Source organism: Carcharhinus amblyrhynchos, chromosome 14 (assembly GCF_965287045.1).
Source record: "Carcharhinus amblyrhynchos chromosome 14, sCarAmb.v2.hapA, whole genome shotgun sequence".
Classification (NCBI taxonomy): domain Eukaryota; kingdom Metazoa; phylum Chordata; class Chondrichthyes; order Carcharhiniformes; family Carcharhinidae; genus Carcharhinus; species Carcharhinus amblyrhynchos.
The window spans coordinates 69,784,502-69,802,140 of NC_137337.1; the positions used below are offsets into that span (position 1 = coordinate 69,784,502).

General features: G+C 40.7%; 1 protein-coding gene across 3 annotated transcripts in view; it reads right to left on the reverse strand.

The window, feature by feature from the left end:
* The window catches only part of pcnx1 (pecanex 1), a 264,945-nt gene that overhangs the window by 199,975 nt on the left and 47,331 nt on the right, over nucleotides 1–17,639 (reverse strand). For all 3 annotated transcript variants that reach the window (XM_080203059.1, XM_080203058.1, XM_080203057.1), the window contains exon 2: nucleotides 1,535–1,743. In XM_080203059.1, the coding sequence (XP_080059185.1) occupies nucleotides 1,535–1,743 (209 nt within the window). The remainder of the gene's footprint in view (nucleotides 1–1,534; nucleotides 1,744–17,639) is intronic.

Sequence of the window (17,639 nt, forward strand, 5' to 3'; positions counted from 1 at the left end):
TTAAACACAAGCGCTTACATCTCCTATTCTGGATGTGATATATATCTAGTGACTGTTACATTGTGTAAATCTCAGTTTAACTGACAGCATTTATCACCATATTGAGGGATTACAGAACTTTCTATGGCAAATTTCTCTGCTGTCATTCCAAATTATGCTTGATGGTTAGTCTGGCTCAGTGATATTACTTTCATCTCTGAACCACAAAATCAGGGGTTCTTTTAGCGGCCATTTGGTTCATCGCGCACCCACTGGCCTAATTCCACTTCCCTGCACTTGGCCCATCACCTTGAAACTCATGGACATTTCTTAAAGCCCATAATTTAGGCTGGCACTTCCGTATAGTACTAAAACAGTGATTAATTGACAGTTGTGCTGCCTTTTGAATGAGACATTGAACCAAGGCTTCATCTGCCTGTTGAAGCAAACTAAAAGATCTCACAATACTATTTGAAGTAGAGGAGAGGTTTTGCTCTAGTCATCACCTTATCTCATGATAAACAGCACTAAAAATATTATTATTTATTTCATTACTACTGATGGGACCATGTGCTCAAGTTGGCTGCTGGATTTGACTACACAACTAGCAACTACAATTCAAATGTATTTAGTTGACTGTAGAGCACTCTGCGACATCCAAAGGAAGTGTATATAAATGCAAGTTCTTTCTTTCATCAATTACAAGTGCATGTTACCATAGGAACATAAAACCCGAGAAAAAAAGGGTCAAGCTAATTCTTGTTGCTAATTATAAAACACCATTGACCTAAGTATACTCAATCCAAAATGTGACCATTAATCAACAGCTTTCAATGAATTCAGCGTATATCTTGTCACTGCACAGAACTGAGAGGAATCATGTAGACGTGACACAAATTATTTTAAGCAATAAAATTACGTAGGGCAACAAAATTTTCTAACAAATGCCTTCCCAAAACAATCCAATAAGAACGATCCTCTATTACTAGGCAAATATAAAAACATCATGCACCACACAGAATACCTTCAAACGTTATATCTTTTGCTCTATAAAAAACAGATTTAAATCCATTTAAAAAGATTCACTAATTTCCATATGGCAAGTTCAATAACATGATCAATCAGCAGATTTGATATAATCATTCAATCTTGGAATTCAGGATATGGATAGATGATAAACTTTGAATCACAGAGAATCAGCTTTAGGCACAGACTTGGAATGAAAGAGCTTCAACCAATTATAATTGCAACTTGATGGAAACCTGCAGTAATAACCAGTAAGCTTTTAAACTTGAACTATTAGCAGACAATTGAGAAAACAAAGGAAGATAAACTCAAGATAATTGACAACCTGATCAACTTGCAAATAAAAACACTTCAGATAATCTCTCAGTGATTTCTATATTATTTTGGAGTTCAGGTAGCCACTGCCTTGGAGAATGTTAGTGGTCTGTTCAAGTAGTAAGACAGTTACAAGCAATTAAGCTAGTATGTTTAAAAAGCAGCAGCATCCTTGAATAACTGCAGTCAGGCATGCAGTATAGCACTCACTCACCCTGGCCCATTGCTGTCATCTCTCCGGGATGATCCATCCTGCTGCTCAGTTTTTACACGTCTCTCAGCTATCTCACTGTTGCTTTGATCCACAATCTCTCCTTCATCCAGTGCATGGTGCAACCGATAGTTCACTGTTTTAAGCACAATAAACACAGCTGCTATAACAGCACTGTAACTCCCTACAATGATCATGCTTGATGGAAGGGCCTGCAAGAGAGTGAAAGTATACAAACATTAAAAAACTTCAAACAATGTTTCAGAGGATGGATATTTATATATATAAATAAAAAATCTTTACTCCAATTTTTTTTCTTCTAAAATACTTAATTTCTATTCTGCACAGAAATTTTATTCAATTAACTTAGGGGAGGCAGGTCACCTCCGGTACTATATAACTCATAATATAACAGCAATTGTGACTTCTTCTTCCTCGCACACACCTAAGTCCTCTCTGGTTTTAGCAAAGATTGGAAAGAACAATATGCTGATTCAAAGCACTATTCAGTTGCTAGCCACGTCAAGTTTTTTCTTATCATTCAGAGGGCATGGGTGTCGCTGGCTGGGCCAGCATTCATTGCCCGCCCCTAGTTGTCCTTGCAGGGTTGTTGAGAGTTAGCCACATTGCAGTGAAGGCCAGACCAGGTAAGGATGGCAGATTTCCTTCCCTAAAGGACATTAGCGAATCAGATAGGTTTTCCCGGCAATCGACAATGGTTTCACGGTCATCAATAGATTCTTAATTCCAGGTTTTTTTTATTGAATTCAAATTCCATCACCTGCTGCGGCAGGATTCGAACCCGAATCCCCAGAACATTAGCGGAGTTTCTGGATTAATAGTCCAGCGATAATACCACTAGGCCATCTTACCTCCCCTATATCAGCATATTTGAAGAGCATCAAAAAAAATTACAGATAAACACACTATCAAAAGAATAAAAAACTTCTACTTATATGGCACCTTTCATGACTAGGCATCCCACAGCATTTTACAGCCAATTAAAATACTTCTGAATTGCATTCACACTTGTTATATAGAAAAGGTGTCAGCAGACAGCCACAACCAGCATGTAATAATGATTAAATAATGTGTTTCTGTGATTTGATTGGGAGATAAATATTAGCCAAGACTTCCCAGCTCTTTTGCAAAATAGTGCTATGGGATCTTTTAAGTCCAGAGAGTTTAACATCTCACATGTAAGACTTAACAATAAATAAATTCACGTCAAAAGAACGCTGAATCCAAAACGTTCTAATGGCTTTCTTGTGACCAGCCCTCTTGTACGGACTTCAACATGTAAATCAGTGGCTGATGACATTTTGTGAAGTTTATACAATATTTGCTTTCATTACTTCAGCGGTCTGACAAAGAAACAAACATGTGGTCTGCCTGTAGGGAGCTGGCATTGATTCAATGGGCTCAAACCAGCCTCCTTCTGTGCTGCAAATGACTTGATGGGAACGATCTTACTGGCCTTTCACACCATGCTCCCATTGCAGCAAGGTCAAGGAATTTGGCAGCCAGCCAAATCTCCGTTCCCGCCGACATAAATGGTAGTAAGATTCTGGCCTACGACTCTATACAGAAGAAGATTAAGCTAAGTTTGGATCTAAGAGAGTATTGACTTTCAGTAACAATGTTTAACACTATAGAAAATAATTCTGACAAATTAAGGAAGAACTGCACATTTATTTTTACTTATTTACAGGATGGCAGCTTTGCTGGCAAGTTCAGTAATTTTGTCCACCCTTAATTGCCCCGTGAGGGTGGAGGGGGTAATCATCTTGAGCCACTGCAGTCCATATCCTCAGAATGTTGTTGGTAGGGCTAAGTTCCAGGATTTAACTCAGTGACAATGGAGGAACAACAATATATTTTGGGTTCAGGATGGTTTATGATGTGGTGGACTCAGCACCAGCTTACATTGATCTTCTGGGTAGCGGAGATCACACAGAGATGCTGTTGAAGAATCCTTGGCAAACTGCTGCCGTGGGTTTTGCAAATGATAGACACTGCTTCCATGGTGATGGACAGTGCGTTTTCAAGGTAGTGGATGAGGTGACTGCCAAATGAACTACTTTGTCCTGCATAGCGTTGAGCTTTATCAGTATTATTGGAGCTGCACTCATCCAGGCAAGTGGACAGTATTCCAACAAGCTCTTACATGTGCCTTGCAGATAGTGAAATGGCTTTGAAAGGCCAGGAACGAGTCCTCACTGTTGAGTACTCAGCCTCAGACCTGCTCTTTCTGCCACATTATTTATGTGGCTGGTTTAGCTAACTTGCTGGTCAATGGTTAACACAGCCCACCCCCTCCACGTTAATGACGGAGGATTCAACAGTTGCAATGTCACGAAACGTGGGAGGTGGTTAGATTTTCTCTTGCTTAAAATGGTCATTGCCTGCCAGCTGCAATAATATCTATGCCATGCATCAGCCCAACCCTGAATGGTGTCTCTAAGTCGTTCGTATCTTTCACATGGAATCTAAGGAGAGCTGACAAACTAGATATACAATTGAGAGAGGAGGCAGAGACTAATGGTGGAAGGATGCTTGTCGGACTGGAGGCCTATGATTAATGGTGTGCCTCAGGAGTCAGTGCTGGGCCCATTGCTATTTGTTATCTATATCAATGATTTGGAATGAGAACATACAAGGTATTATCAGTAAGATTGCTGATGACACTAAAATAGGTGGTACTGTAGACAGTGAGGAGAGTTATCAAAAATTGCAGCAGGATCTTGATCAGCTGGGGAAGTGGGTCGAGAAATGGCAAATGGAGTTCACTACAGGTAAATGTGAGGTGTTGCATTTTGCAAAGTCAAATCAAAGTAGGACTTTCAAGGTGAACGGTAGGGCCTTAGTGAGTATTGTGGAACAGAGGGACCTCGAAGCTCAGGTGTGCAGTTCTCTAAAGATGGAATCACAGATAGAATAAGGCAATGAAGGAGGCTTTTGTCATGTTGGCCTTTATTGAGTATAGAAGTTGGGAAGTTATGTTGAAGTTGTACAGGAGATTGATGAGGTCGCACTTGGAGTATGATGTTCAGTTTTGGTCGTCTTATTATCGGAAAAATGTTATTAAACTGGAGAGATTGCAGAAGAGATTGACAAGGATGTTGCCAGGACCCATGGGACTGATTGGACAGGCTAGCTCTTTCTTCTTTGGAGCATAGGAAACTGAGGGATGATCTTGTAGAGGTGTATAACATCATGAGAGGCGCAGATAGGGTGAATGCACTTAGTCTTTTTCCCAGGATTGGGGAATTGATAGCTAGAGGGCATAGGTTTAAGTTAAGGGGAAAGAATTAATAGGAATCTGAGGAGCAACTTTTTTTTTACAGAGGGTGGTACTTATGTGGAACGAGTTGCCGGAGGAAGTGTTTGAGGCAAGGACATTGACAACATTTAAAAGGCATTTGGACAGACACATGAATAGGAAAGGTTTGGAGGGATATGGGCCAAATGGGGTTAGCTTAACTGAGCATTTTGGTCAGCATGGACTAGTTTGGGTCGAAGGGCCTGTCTCTGTGCTGTAGATTCCATGATTCTATACAAGTTGCAGCATCTAAGGAGTTGTGAATGGAACTGAACACCATCCAATCATCAGTGACTTTTCATGACAAACATTATGTTCTAAACAATATCCTTTTTGTATAACAGACAGAATGTTTTTCAACGTTGCACTGAGCCTTTGATGTTTCCTGTCTGCTTAAATTGTTTGTATAAAATTGTAATCTTTTACCCAAGGCAAGCTGGAGTCATTTCCTACCATTTTGTATCTTATCCACCCAGTTTATATCAGTTTCAAAAAACACAGATTTTGTTGCATTAGGCAATATGTAAAATGAGGTACTATTTTGTCCCAAAATCTGCTTGTACCTAGATCTCATTGGTCCTTAGCACAGCTTCAGACACTAGGTGAGAGACTACCATGTGCAAAGACATTTAAAATCTGGCAAAACAGAGACTAGTGCCATCCTTGTGCTTGCTGGTTCCAATATTGTAATTAAGCAACGTGAGAACGCAATCAAAAACAGATTAAACCAAATTGTAAGCCATGCATTAAGATGCAACCAAGTGACAGAGGACTGAACGTGAGATACGCATGAGGAGCCGTGATTCCACTGATTTAGGGGTGTTGTTTAGCACAACCTAATGAAGAAGTGCATTGACACAAAGCAAAGTACTAAGATAAATATGGGTCTTAAATCTGGGCCAACTGAAGAAACTAGTCTCATCTAAATCCAATATCTCTCAAATCTACATCAGAAACCAAAACAGCACTGTCAATTTCTGATTGAAGAATTGAAGGCTTTGTTACAAAGGTTTTCACAATTCCACATCCAGATCCTCTCATGTCACCTGGCTTTTAAACTTTCTAGCAATGAAATGCATTTTCTATGTAGTCACTTACTGGATTAATAGTGGAAGTATGGTGTGCTGAGTTGAAAGAATTCTATTGCTTTAATGGAAAAAGTTTCTGTGTTTGGGAATTTAATCACGATATAGTTGGATTTTCCCAAGTGTTTCATCATGAGACTTGTTAGGAAGATACTATTAAAGATTAAATGGTTTTATGATTACATGGATGACTGAAGGGCAAAAAGCAAAGTGGAATAATACTGTATATTTCCTGAAGTGGTAAGATGGAATGTGCCCCAAAAATGTGTGTTAAGGTCTCTGTTTCTCCACATATACATTTAGACTTGAGCAGCATGAGAGTAATGTTAAATTTGCTGCTGCCATCAAATAAGGAGCTTGACTAATTTTAAGGAAGAAAGCAGGTGACAATAGGAGAACATATGATAAATTTGGGAAATGGGCAAGTGAGTGGCAAATGCAGTTCAGCAAAGGTAAATATGAAGCAGTACAGTTTTGGGAAAAAAACAGAATGGAAATATATCCAAAATGGCCAAATTATTGACATACAGGTTAATCCCATTTTTATGAAATGGATCGAGTTCATTCCTACAAAAGGATTTTCCTTAAAAATGATATTGTATAATTCAGCTTTAGAATTATAGTAAAATACACAAAGAAATTAATCACATTGGAGGCCATGGGAAATAAATATGTTGGTTATTGAACAGGGTGGTGTGTGTTCAAGAGATTTCACATGTTTGAGGAAATCAGCCAAGCGCCACAGCACGCAGAACTGTCAGTTTACAACGCAATCACTTTCATTCCGTAAACTGGCATTTCCGACAAAATTCTACTATGCAAAAACAGGATTCACCTGTAGTACAGGATTAAAGAGTGATAGAGATGCATATATGAGGGTCCTTAGCGTTGCAAGTGGGAAAGACAGAAAAAGAAATTGGACTCTTAGATTTTACATACACCAAAGCAAAGCAATGATGAAGAATTTGTATAGGGCATGTTAGACCTCAGTGAAGCGTGTTCTGAGTGCCTAAATCAGAAACAGATGCTGCAGCAATGTAGACTGACTAAGATAGGAGTCATAGAGCTATACAGCATAGAAACAGGCCCTTCAGTCCAACTCGTGTATGCTGACCAGGTTTCATAAACTGAACTAGCTTCATGTGCCTGCATTTGGTCCATATCCCGCTAAACCTGTCCCATCCACGCACCTGTCCAAATGTATTTTAAATGTTGTAATTGTTCTTGCCTCGATCACTTCCTCTGGCAGCTTATTCCATGTTTACACTGCCCTATGTGTGAAAAGGTTGCCTCTCCAGTCCCTTTTAAATCTTTCCTCTCTCATCTTAAACCTATGCCCTCTATTTTTGGACTCCCCTTGGGGAAAGACGTTGGTTATTCACCTGATCCATGCCCCTCATGATTTCATGAACCTTTATAAGGTCACCCCTCATCCTCCTACGTATCAGGGTAAAAAATCCCAGCCTATCCTTACAATTCAAACTTTCCAGTCCCAGTAACATCCTTGTAAATCTTTTTTGGGCCCTTTACAGTTTAATAACATCCTGCCTATAGCAGGATGAACTCCAAATGTGGCCTTACCCATGTCTTCTACAGTTGTAACATAATGTCCCAACTCTTGTACTCAATGTTCTGACCAATGAGGGCAAGTGTGCCAAAAGGAGGGGTGAAAGGAAATAATAATGGAAACTTGAAAGATTAAGGTTGCATTTACTAAAGCAGGAAAGCTTCAAAGGAAACATAATAGCACAGTTAAAAAAGTGAAAAGATCCAAGAGTATTCCATTTACATTGGTAACAAGGGACATAAATTTAGGATTAGTCCTGGAGCATAAAATGGAGGTCAAAATAATGTTTTCTCCACATAACTAGTTATTAGAATATGAAACACATTACCAGAAGCAGCCTCAAGTAGTGAAATTGATTCAATCACACCACTTCAGCATCAGTTATATAAGCACAAGAAAAATATTCAGTAGTTTGGGGGGGAAAAACAGGAAAAGTTAAAAGTAATAATAGTGGGGTAGCCATTAGTTGAATAAGTAATCATTAGGTCAACATGCCTTATTTCAATGCTTAACGATATATAATAATTGTGAATCTTTTTAACACTGTGGTCAGGAGCATATTGTCCATGCTTATAAAAGAGAGCCGAATGCCCATTTTTATGCTTGCCTCCATTACTGATGCACTTCAGTACTTCTGGCCATCAAGCTATAAAAGATGAAGTGGAAGTACCAGTGATATATTGATTCCAATTCCCAAGAATTATCTAATGGAAAAATTGGTCAAATAGATCTCCAAAGATGTGTGGGTTAGGTTAATTATGCTAAATTGCCCCTTAGCATCAGGGGGATTAGCAAGGTAAATATATGGGATTACAGGGTTACAGCCTGGGTGGAATTATCAATGATGTGGAGATGCCGACATTGGGCTGGGGTAAACACAGTAAGAAGTCTCACAACACTAGGTTGAAGTACAACAGGTTTATTTGGTAGCAAAAGCCACTAACTTTTGGGCCTCTGATCCTTCGTCAGGTGAGTGGAGAGTTCTGATCACAAACAGGGAATGCAAAAACGCACACTCAGTTTACAGAATACTGATTAGGATGTGAGTTCTTACAGCTAGTCAAGTCTTAAAGGTGCAGACAATGTGAGTAGAGATAGCATTAAACACAGGTTAAAGAGATGTGTATTGTCTCCAGGCAGGACAGTTAGTGAGATTTTGCAAGCCTAGGCAAGTCACGAAGGTTACAAATAGTGTGACATGAACCCAAGATCACGATTGAGGCCGTCCTCATGTGTACGGAACTTGGCTATCAGTTTCTACTCAGCGACTCTGCACTGTTGTGTGTCGTGAAGGCCACCTTGGAGAACGCTTACCCAGAGATCAGAGGCTGAATGCCCGTGGCCGCTGAAATGTTCGCCAACAGGAAGAGAATAGTCTTGCCTGGTGATTGTCGAACTGTGTTCATTCATCTGTTGTTGTAGCATCTGCACGGTCTCTCCAATCTACCATGCCCCGGACATCCTTTCCTGCAGCGTATCAGGCAGACAATGTTGGCCGAGTTGCAAGAGTATGTACCATGTACCTGATGGACGGTGTTCTCACGTGTGATGATGGCATGTGTCGATGATCCGGCATGTCTTGCAAAGGGTGCTGTGGCAGGATTGTGTGATGTCGTGGTCTTGTTGTCCTGAAGGCTGGGTAATTTACAGCGGACAATGGTCTGTTTGAGGTTGTGCGGTTGTTTGAAGGTAAGAAGTGGGGGTGTGGGATTGGCTTTGGCGCGATGCTCGTCTTCATCAATGAAATGTTGAAGGCTCCAGAGAACATGTCATAGCTTCTTCGCTCCAGGGAAGTACTGGATGACGAAGGGTACTCTGTCCACTGTGTCCTGTGTTTGTCTTCTGAGGAGGTCGGTTTTTCACTGTGGCACATTGGAACTGTCGATTGATGAGTTGAGTGCCATATCCTGTTCTTATGAGGGCATCTTTCAGTGTCTGGAGGTGTCTGTTGCGATCCTACCCATTTGAGCAGATCCTGTGTATATGGAGGGCTTGTCCATTGGGTATGGCTTCTTTAACACGTTTAGGGTGGAAGCTAACTGTTCTCTTCCTATTAGCGAACACTTCAGCAGTCATGGGCATTCGGCCTCTGATCTTCGGGCAAGCGTAGTCCAAGGTGGCCTTCACGACACACGACAGCATAGAGACTGATAGCCAAGTTCCGCACACATGAGGACGGTCCATCCGGGATCTTGGGTTCATGTCACACATGAACCTGCGCTTGTAACATCTCACTTACTGTCCTGTCTGGAGGCAACACACATCTCTCTAACCTATTCTTAATGCTATCTCCGCTCACATTGTCTGCACTTTAAAGGCTTGATTAGCTGTAAAAACTCACATTGTAATCAGTATTCTGTAAACTGAGTGTGTGTCTTTACATCCCCTGTTTGTAATCAGAACTCTTCACTCACCTGACTAAGGGTCAGAGGCCCAAAAGCTAGTGGCTTTTGCTACCAAATAAATCTGTTGGACTTTAACCTGGTGCTGTGAGACTTCTTACTGGAATTATCAATGCAGGCTTGATGGGCCAAATGGCCTTCTTTTACACTATAGCGATTCAATGATTGTATGAAACATAAGCAGACTTATGTATAGGTGTATGAAGTATGCTAATTCCAATAGATCAATCAGCTTGTTGAAAGCACTGATCGATGAATCAATATAAAGGTGACCAAATTCAAGACTCTTTGGAGGTCGGCCACATTAACTTGCATTTATATTGTGCCCTTAACACCGGGGTATTGTGCAAGGAGCTTTCACAGCAATGTTACCGGACAAAAATTTTCACCAAGCTACAAAGTAGAGCCAGGTTAATTAAAGCTTAGACAAAGGAATAGTTCGTAAGAAAGAGAAAGAAGCAAAGATGTGAAAAGGTTTTTAGGCAGATGAAAGTCAATGATGCAGAGATTAAAATCAGGGATGCACAAGAGGCCAAAATTGAAATCTCAATAAGTTTGTGGAGCTGGATGAAGTTACAGAGATCACAAGAGCTGAGACCACAGAGGGATTGGAAGACAAAACTGAAAATTTGAAAATCCAAGCTTTGCACACAGGATTACTTAAAACATACAGCACTGAAACAGGTCTTTCCATCCAAATAGTCCAGTATTTCTGGTCCACTCAACCAACAGAGGAATAATGAATGCAAGGGATGTCCTTAGTTGGGATAAGAGCAGACTTTTAGATGAGATTGAGTCAGCAGAGGTTCAGATGAGTTGAAGGGTGCAAGATGGGAGGCTGGCTAGCAGAGCATTGGAATCGTCATGCCTGGAACAGTGGTTCCCAAAATGTGGTTCTTGAACCCCTAAGGAGTTTGCAAAATCTTTCAAGATATTCACAGGAAATATCCCAGAATGGTGGAAGCAGAAGTGTTTGTATCCCAGAAATACAGGAAAATGACAGTTGTCAGTTTGGTGCCTACCAAAGGATCAGGGCCTGGGCTCACATGGGGATCTGTTGCTCATTGGTCAAGTGACCTGTTATTCAGCATGGCCAATGACCAAAGGAGTCAATCAAGTATGTAGGCCATTCTCATTGCTATTGATCTGCCAATCTTGCACCTCGTAGCTGGAATTGAATTTGGAGAATTGGGTGTGCTGGATCTTCTGCTTAGACTTTGGGGGTCATCTGTTGCTTGCAACTGTAGGAGTAAAGCTTTTAGGTACCTGCATTTTAATTTAACTCTCCCAGCCAACTGCACCTGCAAAGGCCATTCCCCTCCTCCTGCCGTCATCTGTAAATCCTTCAACAATGTTTCCTGTGGCCCCGGCCAGGCCCTTACTCTCCTAATCTCTGCACTGAATTCTGAAGAAACACATCAGGATTTAGAAACGAGGTCACAAAGGGAAAGCCCCTGAGCCACAGACAAACACTACGTCCTCCTTCCACTCCCTTTCAAGACTCAAGACCAGTCCAATACTTTGATGATGGAGTCTGTGGCTCAGGTCTGCTTTAGGATCTCTTCTCTGAATCCTCACCTAGTCCCATGTCAAAGGATTAGGGGAGGACCTTTGCCCATTGGAATGGTAGGGTGTTGTTTCTCTTGCTAGTAGAAAATCAAAGACGCTTTTGTTGCATCAGACATATGCCCTCAAGCCAAATATTAAAGGTGCCATTTGTGGTGATTGGTGACGTAATCTGGTCAGAATGGGAATGATTGAGCCAGTACACCATCAATCACACCTGAAATGTATAGTAAGTAACTATATTTTGCGAATCTAATTTGTATTTAGATAGCTATTCTTCAATTGTTGTATTTTGCTTGAGACATAATCGTGCTGTATACTGCTTAATAAAATTAAGAATTTGATAAATAAAGTACTTATTGATAGTGTGCAATAAAGCATATTAAGAACTTTTTTTCAAAATCACTTTTTGTAATTCATACTCAGGTAAGGGAGAAAATGCTGGAAAATATTTATTTTTAAGAGGGGGTTCACAAAATTTGACATTTTCTTGAAATGGATTTGTGGGATGCTGAAGTTTGGGAACCACTGGATTAGAGGTTTTGGTTCAGATAACCTGAGGCAGAAACAGAGACAGGCAATTTTACAGTATTGAGAAAAGGAGGTCATAATGATTGACAGAGTACAGGGTTGGAAACTCCACTCTGGTCAATTAGAACTACAAGGTCTGATCCAGCCTCAGAATGAGCAAGGAGGTAGATGGTCAAGGAACAGATTTTGGGACAGGGAGCAAAGCCAATGTGTTGACATATCCTTGGGAGAGCAGATTGCCGAACTGGAAATTCCAAAGCATGGATGAGCTGCGAGGAGTTGGAGACGGCAGAGAAACTAAGTGATGAAGAGGGGGGAGCCCTGTCTAACATGTAACTTTAGCCAAATCTAAGATTACGTCTGGAAGTAAAACTAGGAAACAGAACTTAAGACTAAATAACAACAAAGCTAATATTTTGCCAAGAAAATATTCAGTTGAAAACAATGTATATACACAGATTCACATATACCCATTCCAATTTTTACTCATGTTTCATTGAAGCCACATATTACATCTACCTGAAGTACATAAGAACATAAGAAATAGGAGCAGGAGTAGGCCATCTAGCCCTTCGAGCCTGCCCCGCCATTCAATAAGATCATGGCTGATCTGTCGTGGCTCAGTTCCACTTTCCCGCCCTCTCCCCATAACCCTTAATCCCCTCTCTTATCAAGAACCCATCAACCCGCTTCTTAAAAATATTTAGCGAGGCAGCCTCCACCACTTCAACGGGCAGAGAATTCCAGAGATTCACCACCCTTTGAGTGAAGAAGTTCCTCCTCAACTCCGTTCTAAACCGCCTCCCCTTTATCTTGAGGCTGTGCCCCCTAGTCCTACTGTCTTTTTTGAGCGGGAAGAGTCTCTCCACCTCTATCCTATCCATCCCATTCATCATCTTATACGTCTCAATGAGATCTCCCCTCATTCTTCTAAACTCTAACGAGTACAAGCCTAGTTTATTCAGCCTCTCCTCATAGCTCAATCCCCTCAACTCCGGTATCAGCCTAGTAAACCTCCTCTGCACTCCCTCCAGGGCCAAAATATCCTTGCACAGGTGCGGCGCCCAAAACTGCACACAGTACTCCAGCTGCGGCCTCACCAATGCCCTATACAGCTGCAGCAAGACCTCCCTACTTTTATATTCAATCCCCCTCGCTATGAAGGCCAGCATCCCATTCGCCTTCCTGACCACCTGCTGCACCTGCAAGCTGGGTTTTTGCGACTCATGCACAAGTACGTTTCATTAAATCAAAATGATGCACAAGAACCACTCTGAGGTTGGGGCTCACTAACAAATTTGCATGTAGATGCATTTTATAGACCAGATTTTTGCCTTAAAAGGACTGCATCATTCTCTGAGGCGGGGGATGGAAACAAGCTCAAAAACAGACATTTTCCAAGACTTCCTGTTGACTTAGCACCAAAATCTAATTTAGACACAGTGCTAAAGCCCAATGTTCCACTCAATATAACTCCTTCCCCTGCATTGCCACACATCACCCAATTTAGGTGTACTCATGTTCCAATTGTAATACATTATTCCCTAGGCATGGTGGCAAGAAGGTGATTCTTTCACATACTTTGAGCTTGAGCAACTGGTAATTTGTTGATACGAAAATGATTTACTGAAGTGAATATTATTCATAGTTTGCGTTTCATTTGCAGCTCTCATCATCCCTATGGATTCATTACTCAAAATCTCATGAGTGCCACGGTATAAGAGAAAAAACATTACAGCATACATGGAATCCCACACAATATTTGCTTTGTTCTTGTGCCTAGTTTGCATCAGGTGAGCCAAGAAAAATGTGGACTTGCGTACAATTTAATTTATTTAGCAGCTGAAGGCAAATAACAGAAAAATTAAATTTCAAACGCTTCAAATCACAGTTTACGGCAAATAAATTGTTTTATAACAGAAAGCAAAAAACAAGAAAAACTCAGTCTGAATCTGGAGATGATAACCCGCATTCATACAGCGCTACAAATAAAAACATTGCAAAATATAATCAACAAAATGAACACTGGCCAAAGAGTGCCCAAAAGCTTGAAGAAAGGATCGAGTTAAAAGAAGGTTTTTAAAGGAGAATCTTACTGAAGTAGTGAGGCAGAACACTAGTCCACTGAGCTGGGAAGTAGAATGAGACTGGTATGGTCAACTGTATCAAGAATGGCGTGGTCTTGAAGGGCAAGAATTAAAAGGAAAACATCACAGCTACAATTATGTAAAATCTTGCTTGCAACTTTGCAGAAACCTAAATGAAAAGATTCAAGCTACTTGTGAAAGAAATGTGTATAGATTTTGGAGTCGGCGATTCGTTTACGTATTTGAAAAGAGAGAGAGCTTGGAAATGGGGTGCTGGTTTTCAAGGAAAACAGGATCAAAGATAGGCATTCTAAGAGACAGCTGATGATAGCAGTTTCAAAAGTGTGAAGGACACAATCTGAGGAAAGCGAACCATTTAAAATGTCACCTCACAGGTGGGGCAGGGGAGAGACAGTTCAGTAGCCAATAGATTAATGAGAATGAGGCAAACGGAGCAGGAAGTCGATCATATGAATGAGATGTGATCAGAGAGAGCAGAGGAGAACTGGCAGAAAACGATGGGGAAATAGATGCGAGTTCAGAATAGGTAGGAAAAGCAAAGTAAGGATGAAATATGACTTAGTGGGCAAAAGGAAGGAAGAAGCAGCAAAAGTAACTGGACACTAGTCACCTATCTGCCCACTCCACCAACTTGTCTATGCCTACACTGCCCTCTTCAGTTTACAATACTTTCCAAGTTTTGAGTCACCCACAAACTTTGAAATTGTCCCCAGCACACCAGGGTCTGGATTATTAATACTCATCAGGAAAAGCAAAGGTCCAAATACTGACCCAAAGGAACACCAATGCAAACATTCCTCCAGCAGAAAAACATCCATTGGCCATTATTCTCTGCTTCCTATTTTCAGCCAATTTTGTATCCATGTTCCTACTGTCCCTTCTATTCCACGAGCTATAGCCTTTCTCACAAATCTATTGCAACCCTCTTTGATTTCAATGTTGTGAATGCTGCCTTGACATCAAGGGCAGTTACCCTCATCCTCCCTTTGGAGTTCAGTTCTTTTGTCCATAATTGGACCAAGCCTGAATGACCCTGCAAAATCGAACCCACACCCTCCAAAGCCAAAATGAGCAGTGAACAGGTTGTTGTTGAGCAAGTGCTGCTTGATAACATTGTTTGTGATATCTCCCATCACTTTGCTGATGAAGACTAGACTGGTGGGCAATAATTGACTGGATTTAATTTGTTCTTCTTATTGTGGACTCATATCTGGGCAATTTCCCACATTGTCTGGTAGATGCCAGTACCATAGTTGTAATGAAATAGCTTAGCTAAGGGGTGAGGCTAGTTCTGAAGTCGAAGTCTTCAGTACTGCTGCTGCAATGTTGTCAATGTATATAACTATCGCTGTATCCAATGTTTTGAGCCGTTTCTTGATATCACATGGAATAGATTGAACTGACATTTTTGATGGTGAGGAATTCAGGAGGAGACTGAGATGTATCATTCAGTTGGCAATTTTGGCTAAAGATGGCTGCAAATGCTTCAGTGTAATCTTTTGCTGTAGTCCCTGGTCATTGAGGACGGGAATGTTCATAGTGACTCTTCTAATTAGATAGTTGATTGTCCCCCACCATTCTTGACTATATGTGGCAAGATGCAGAACTTTGATCTGACCCATTAATTATGGGAGTGCTTTGCTCTATCACATACTGCTTCCACTATTTAGCATTTATGTGCTGCAGCTTCATTGTTGGGTGTGCCTGGTTTTGTTGCTGGCATGTTTTCCTGCATTCCTCACTGAAGCAGAACTGATCCCACAGCTTAATGGTAATGGAGGTATAGGGATACCTCAGGTCAGTACATTAAACATTGCAACTGAAAACAATTCTGCTGCTGCTGCTAACTCACAGTGCATCAATGCTTAGTTTTGAGCTGCCAGATCTTTTCTGAATTTATCCCATTTAGCACAGTGGTAGTGCCACGCAACATAATGGGGGATATCCTCAGTGTGAAAGCAGAACTCAGTCTCCACATGGGCTGTTCAACGGTCACTCTTATATGTAGTGTCATGGGCAGGTGCACTTAGATAGGTTCATGAGGACAATGTCATGTTAGTTTTCTCACCAGTTGCTACTGGTCAAAATGATGAATGTGCTCTTCAGGCCTCAGCCAGCTCAGTCAGCAGTGAATCTCCTGAGCCACTCTTGGTGGTGAACATTGAAGTCCCCATATACCCAGTGTTCACTATCTGCCCACCATCCCCTCACGCTCACATTCTGGGGTGGGGGTGCTTGATTTCTCTGATGCTTATTGGGGAGATTTTTAAATAAAGACAGAAAATGCTAGTCCAACAGCATATGAAAAGATAAAAAGCATCACTTTTGTCAGAACTGCAATGCAGATTTAAAACAGAAATTTTTAAGGAAATACGTGCCGACAGATCTGCTATTTGGATTCTGATTTTTATCTCTTTAAAGTCATCATACACTGCAGGACCATTTAGACAGTAACTTTTAAAGGAAGTCAAGTTACAAAAGAACAAAGGATAATGCCTTCCAAACATGCACAATCATTACTCATAAGCTAAATTTAAGGACATCAGCTGATCTTTTGTTACACGTTTGTGGTAACCAATTTCCTAATTCTCTCCGAGGGGAATTTAGTGTGGTTTTCATGAGTCAGACCAAAGGAATTGCTGGGTGAAAAAAAGATCAAGGACAATCTAGTTTACCTTTTACCATCCTAACTGTTGCATTAGACAATGATCATGGAGTTTATGACTAATGGTGGAAATCAACGTCTCATCAATTCGTCTAAAACAAACTCGGAAATGACACAACGAAACTCTCCCTCCAGTCTCCCACTGCGCCCAGTGGTGACAAGCTTTGGAAACCATAGGTCCAAAGTCACTTTTTCATCCCAAACATTTTGCAATTCTATTCTGTCAGAAATTAATATATCTCAAAATAAATCTGAGAAACTCAGAAGGGTTTCTGAGAGTTCCTGCCTTACATGGTTTCTTCCTAGAGTGCATTGACCTACAATAGCTGTGGGCGTGAATGATTTCTAGTTATTTTATATAATGAGGTTTGATAGCACTTTATTTATTAGCCTCTAAAAATTAGAGGAAGAATATAGACATGCCTACAATCAAAGTCCTTCTTATCCACCAAAAATGTTAGAATTGGTTCTATATTTTATTTTTAAGAAACATCTTGAAATGTTGTTTAGTAAGTACTAATGATCTTGCAGATATAGGCAACTTAATTAGGCGGGAAATAAAAAGATCACCAGATTTGAAATCTGACATTTACAAAACATTCGTCTTGACCCTTCTTCCAAACAATCATCTCCATCTCCAGCCTCCCATTCGTCTCCAAACCTTTTAAATTTCTTGCCATTTTGCAAATCTATGCCCATCTTTCCCACTATTCTGTTTTTGAACCTCTCCAATCAATTTTCCTCCTCATCTATAACATGAAACCAAGTTATAAATGGCATCCGATGAGACTGACAAAGTTCCTTCTCAACCTATCTGCATCCAACCATTCTACTATTGTCCAACAGCCCTTCCTGTCCTCAA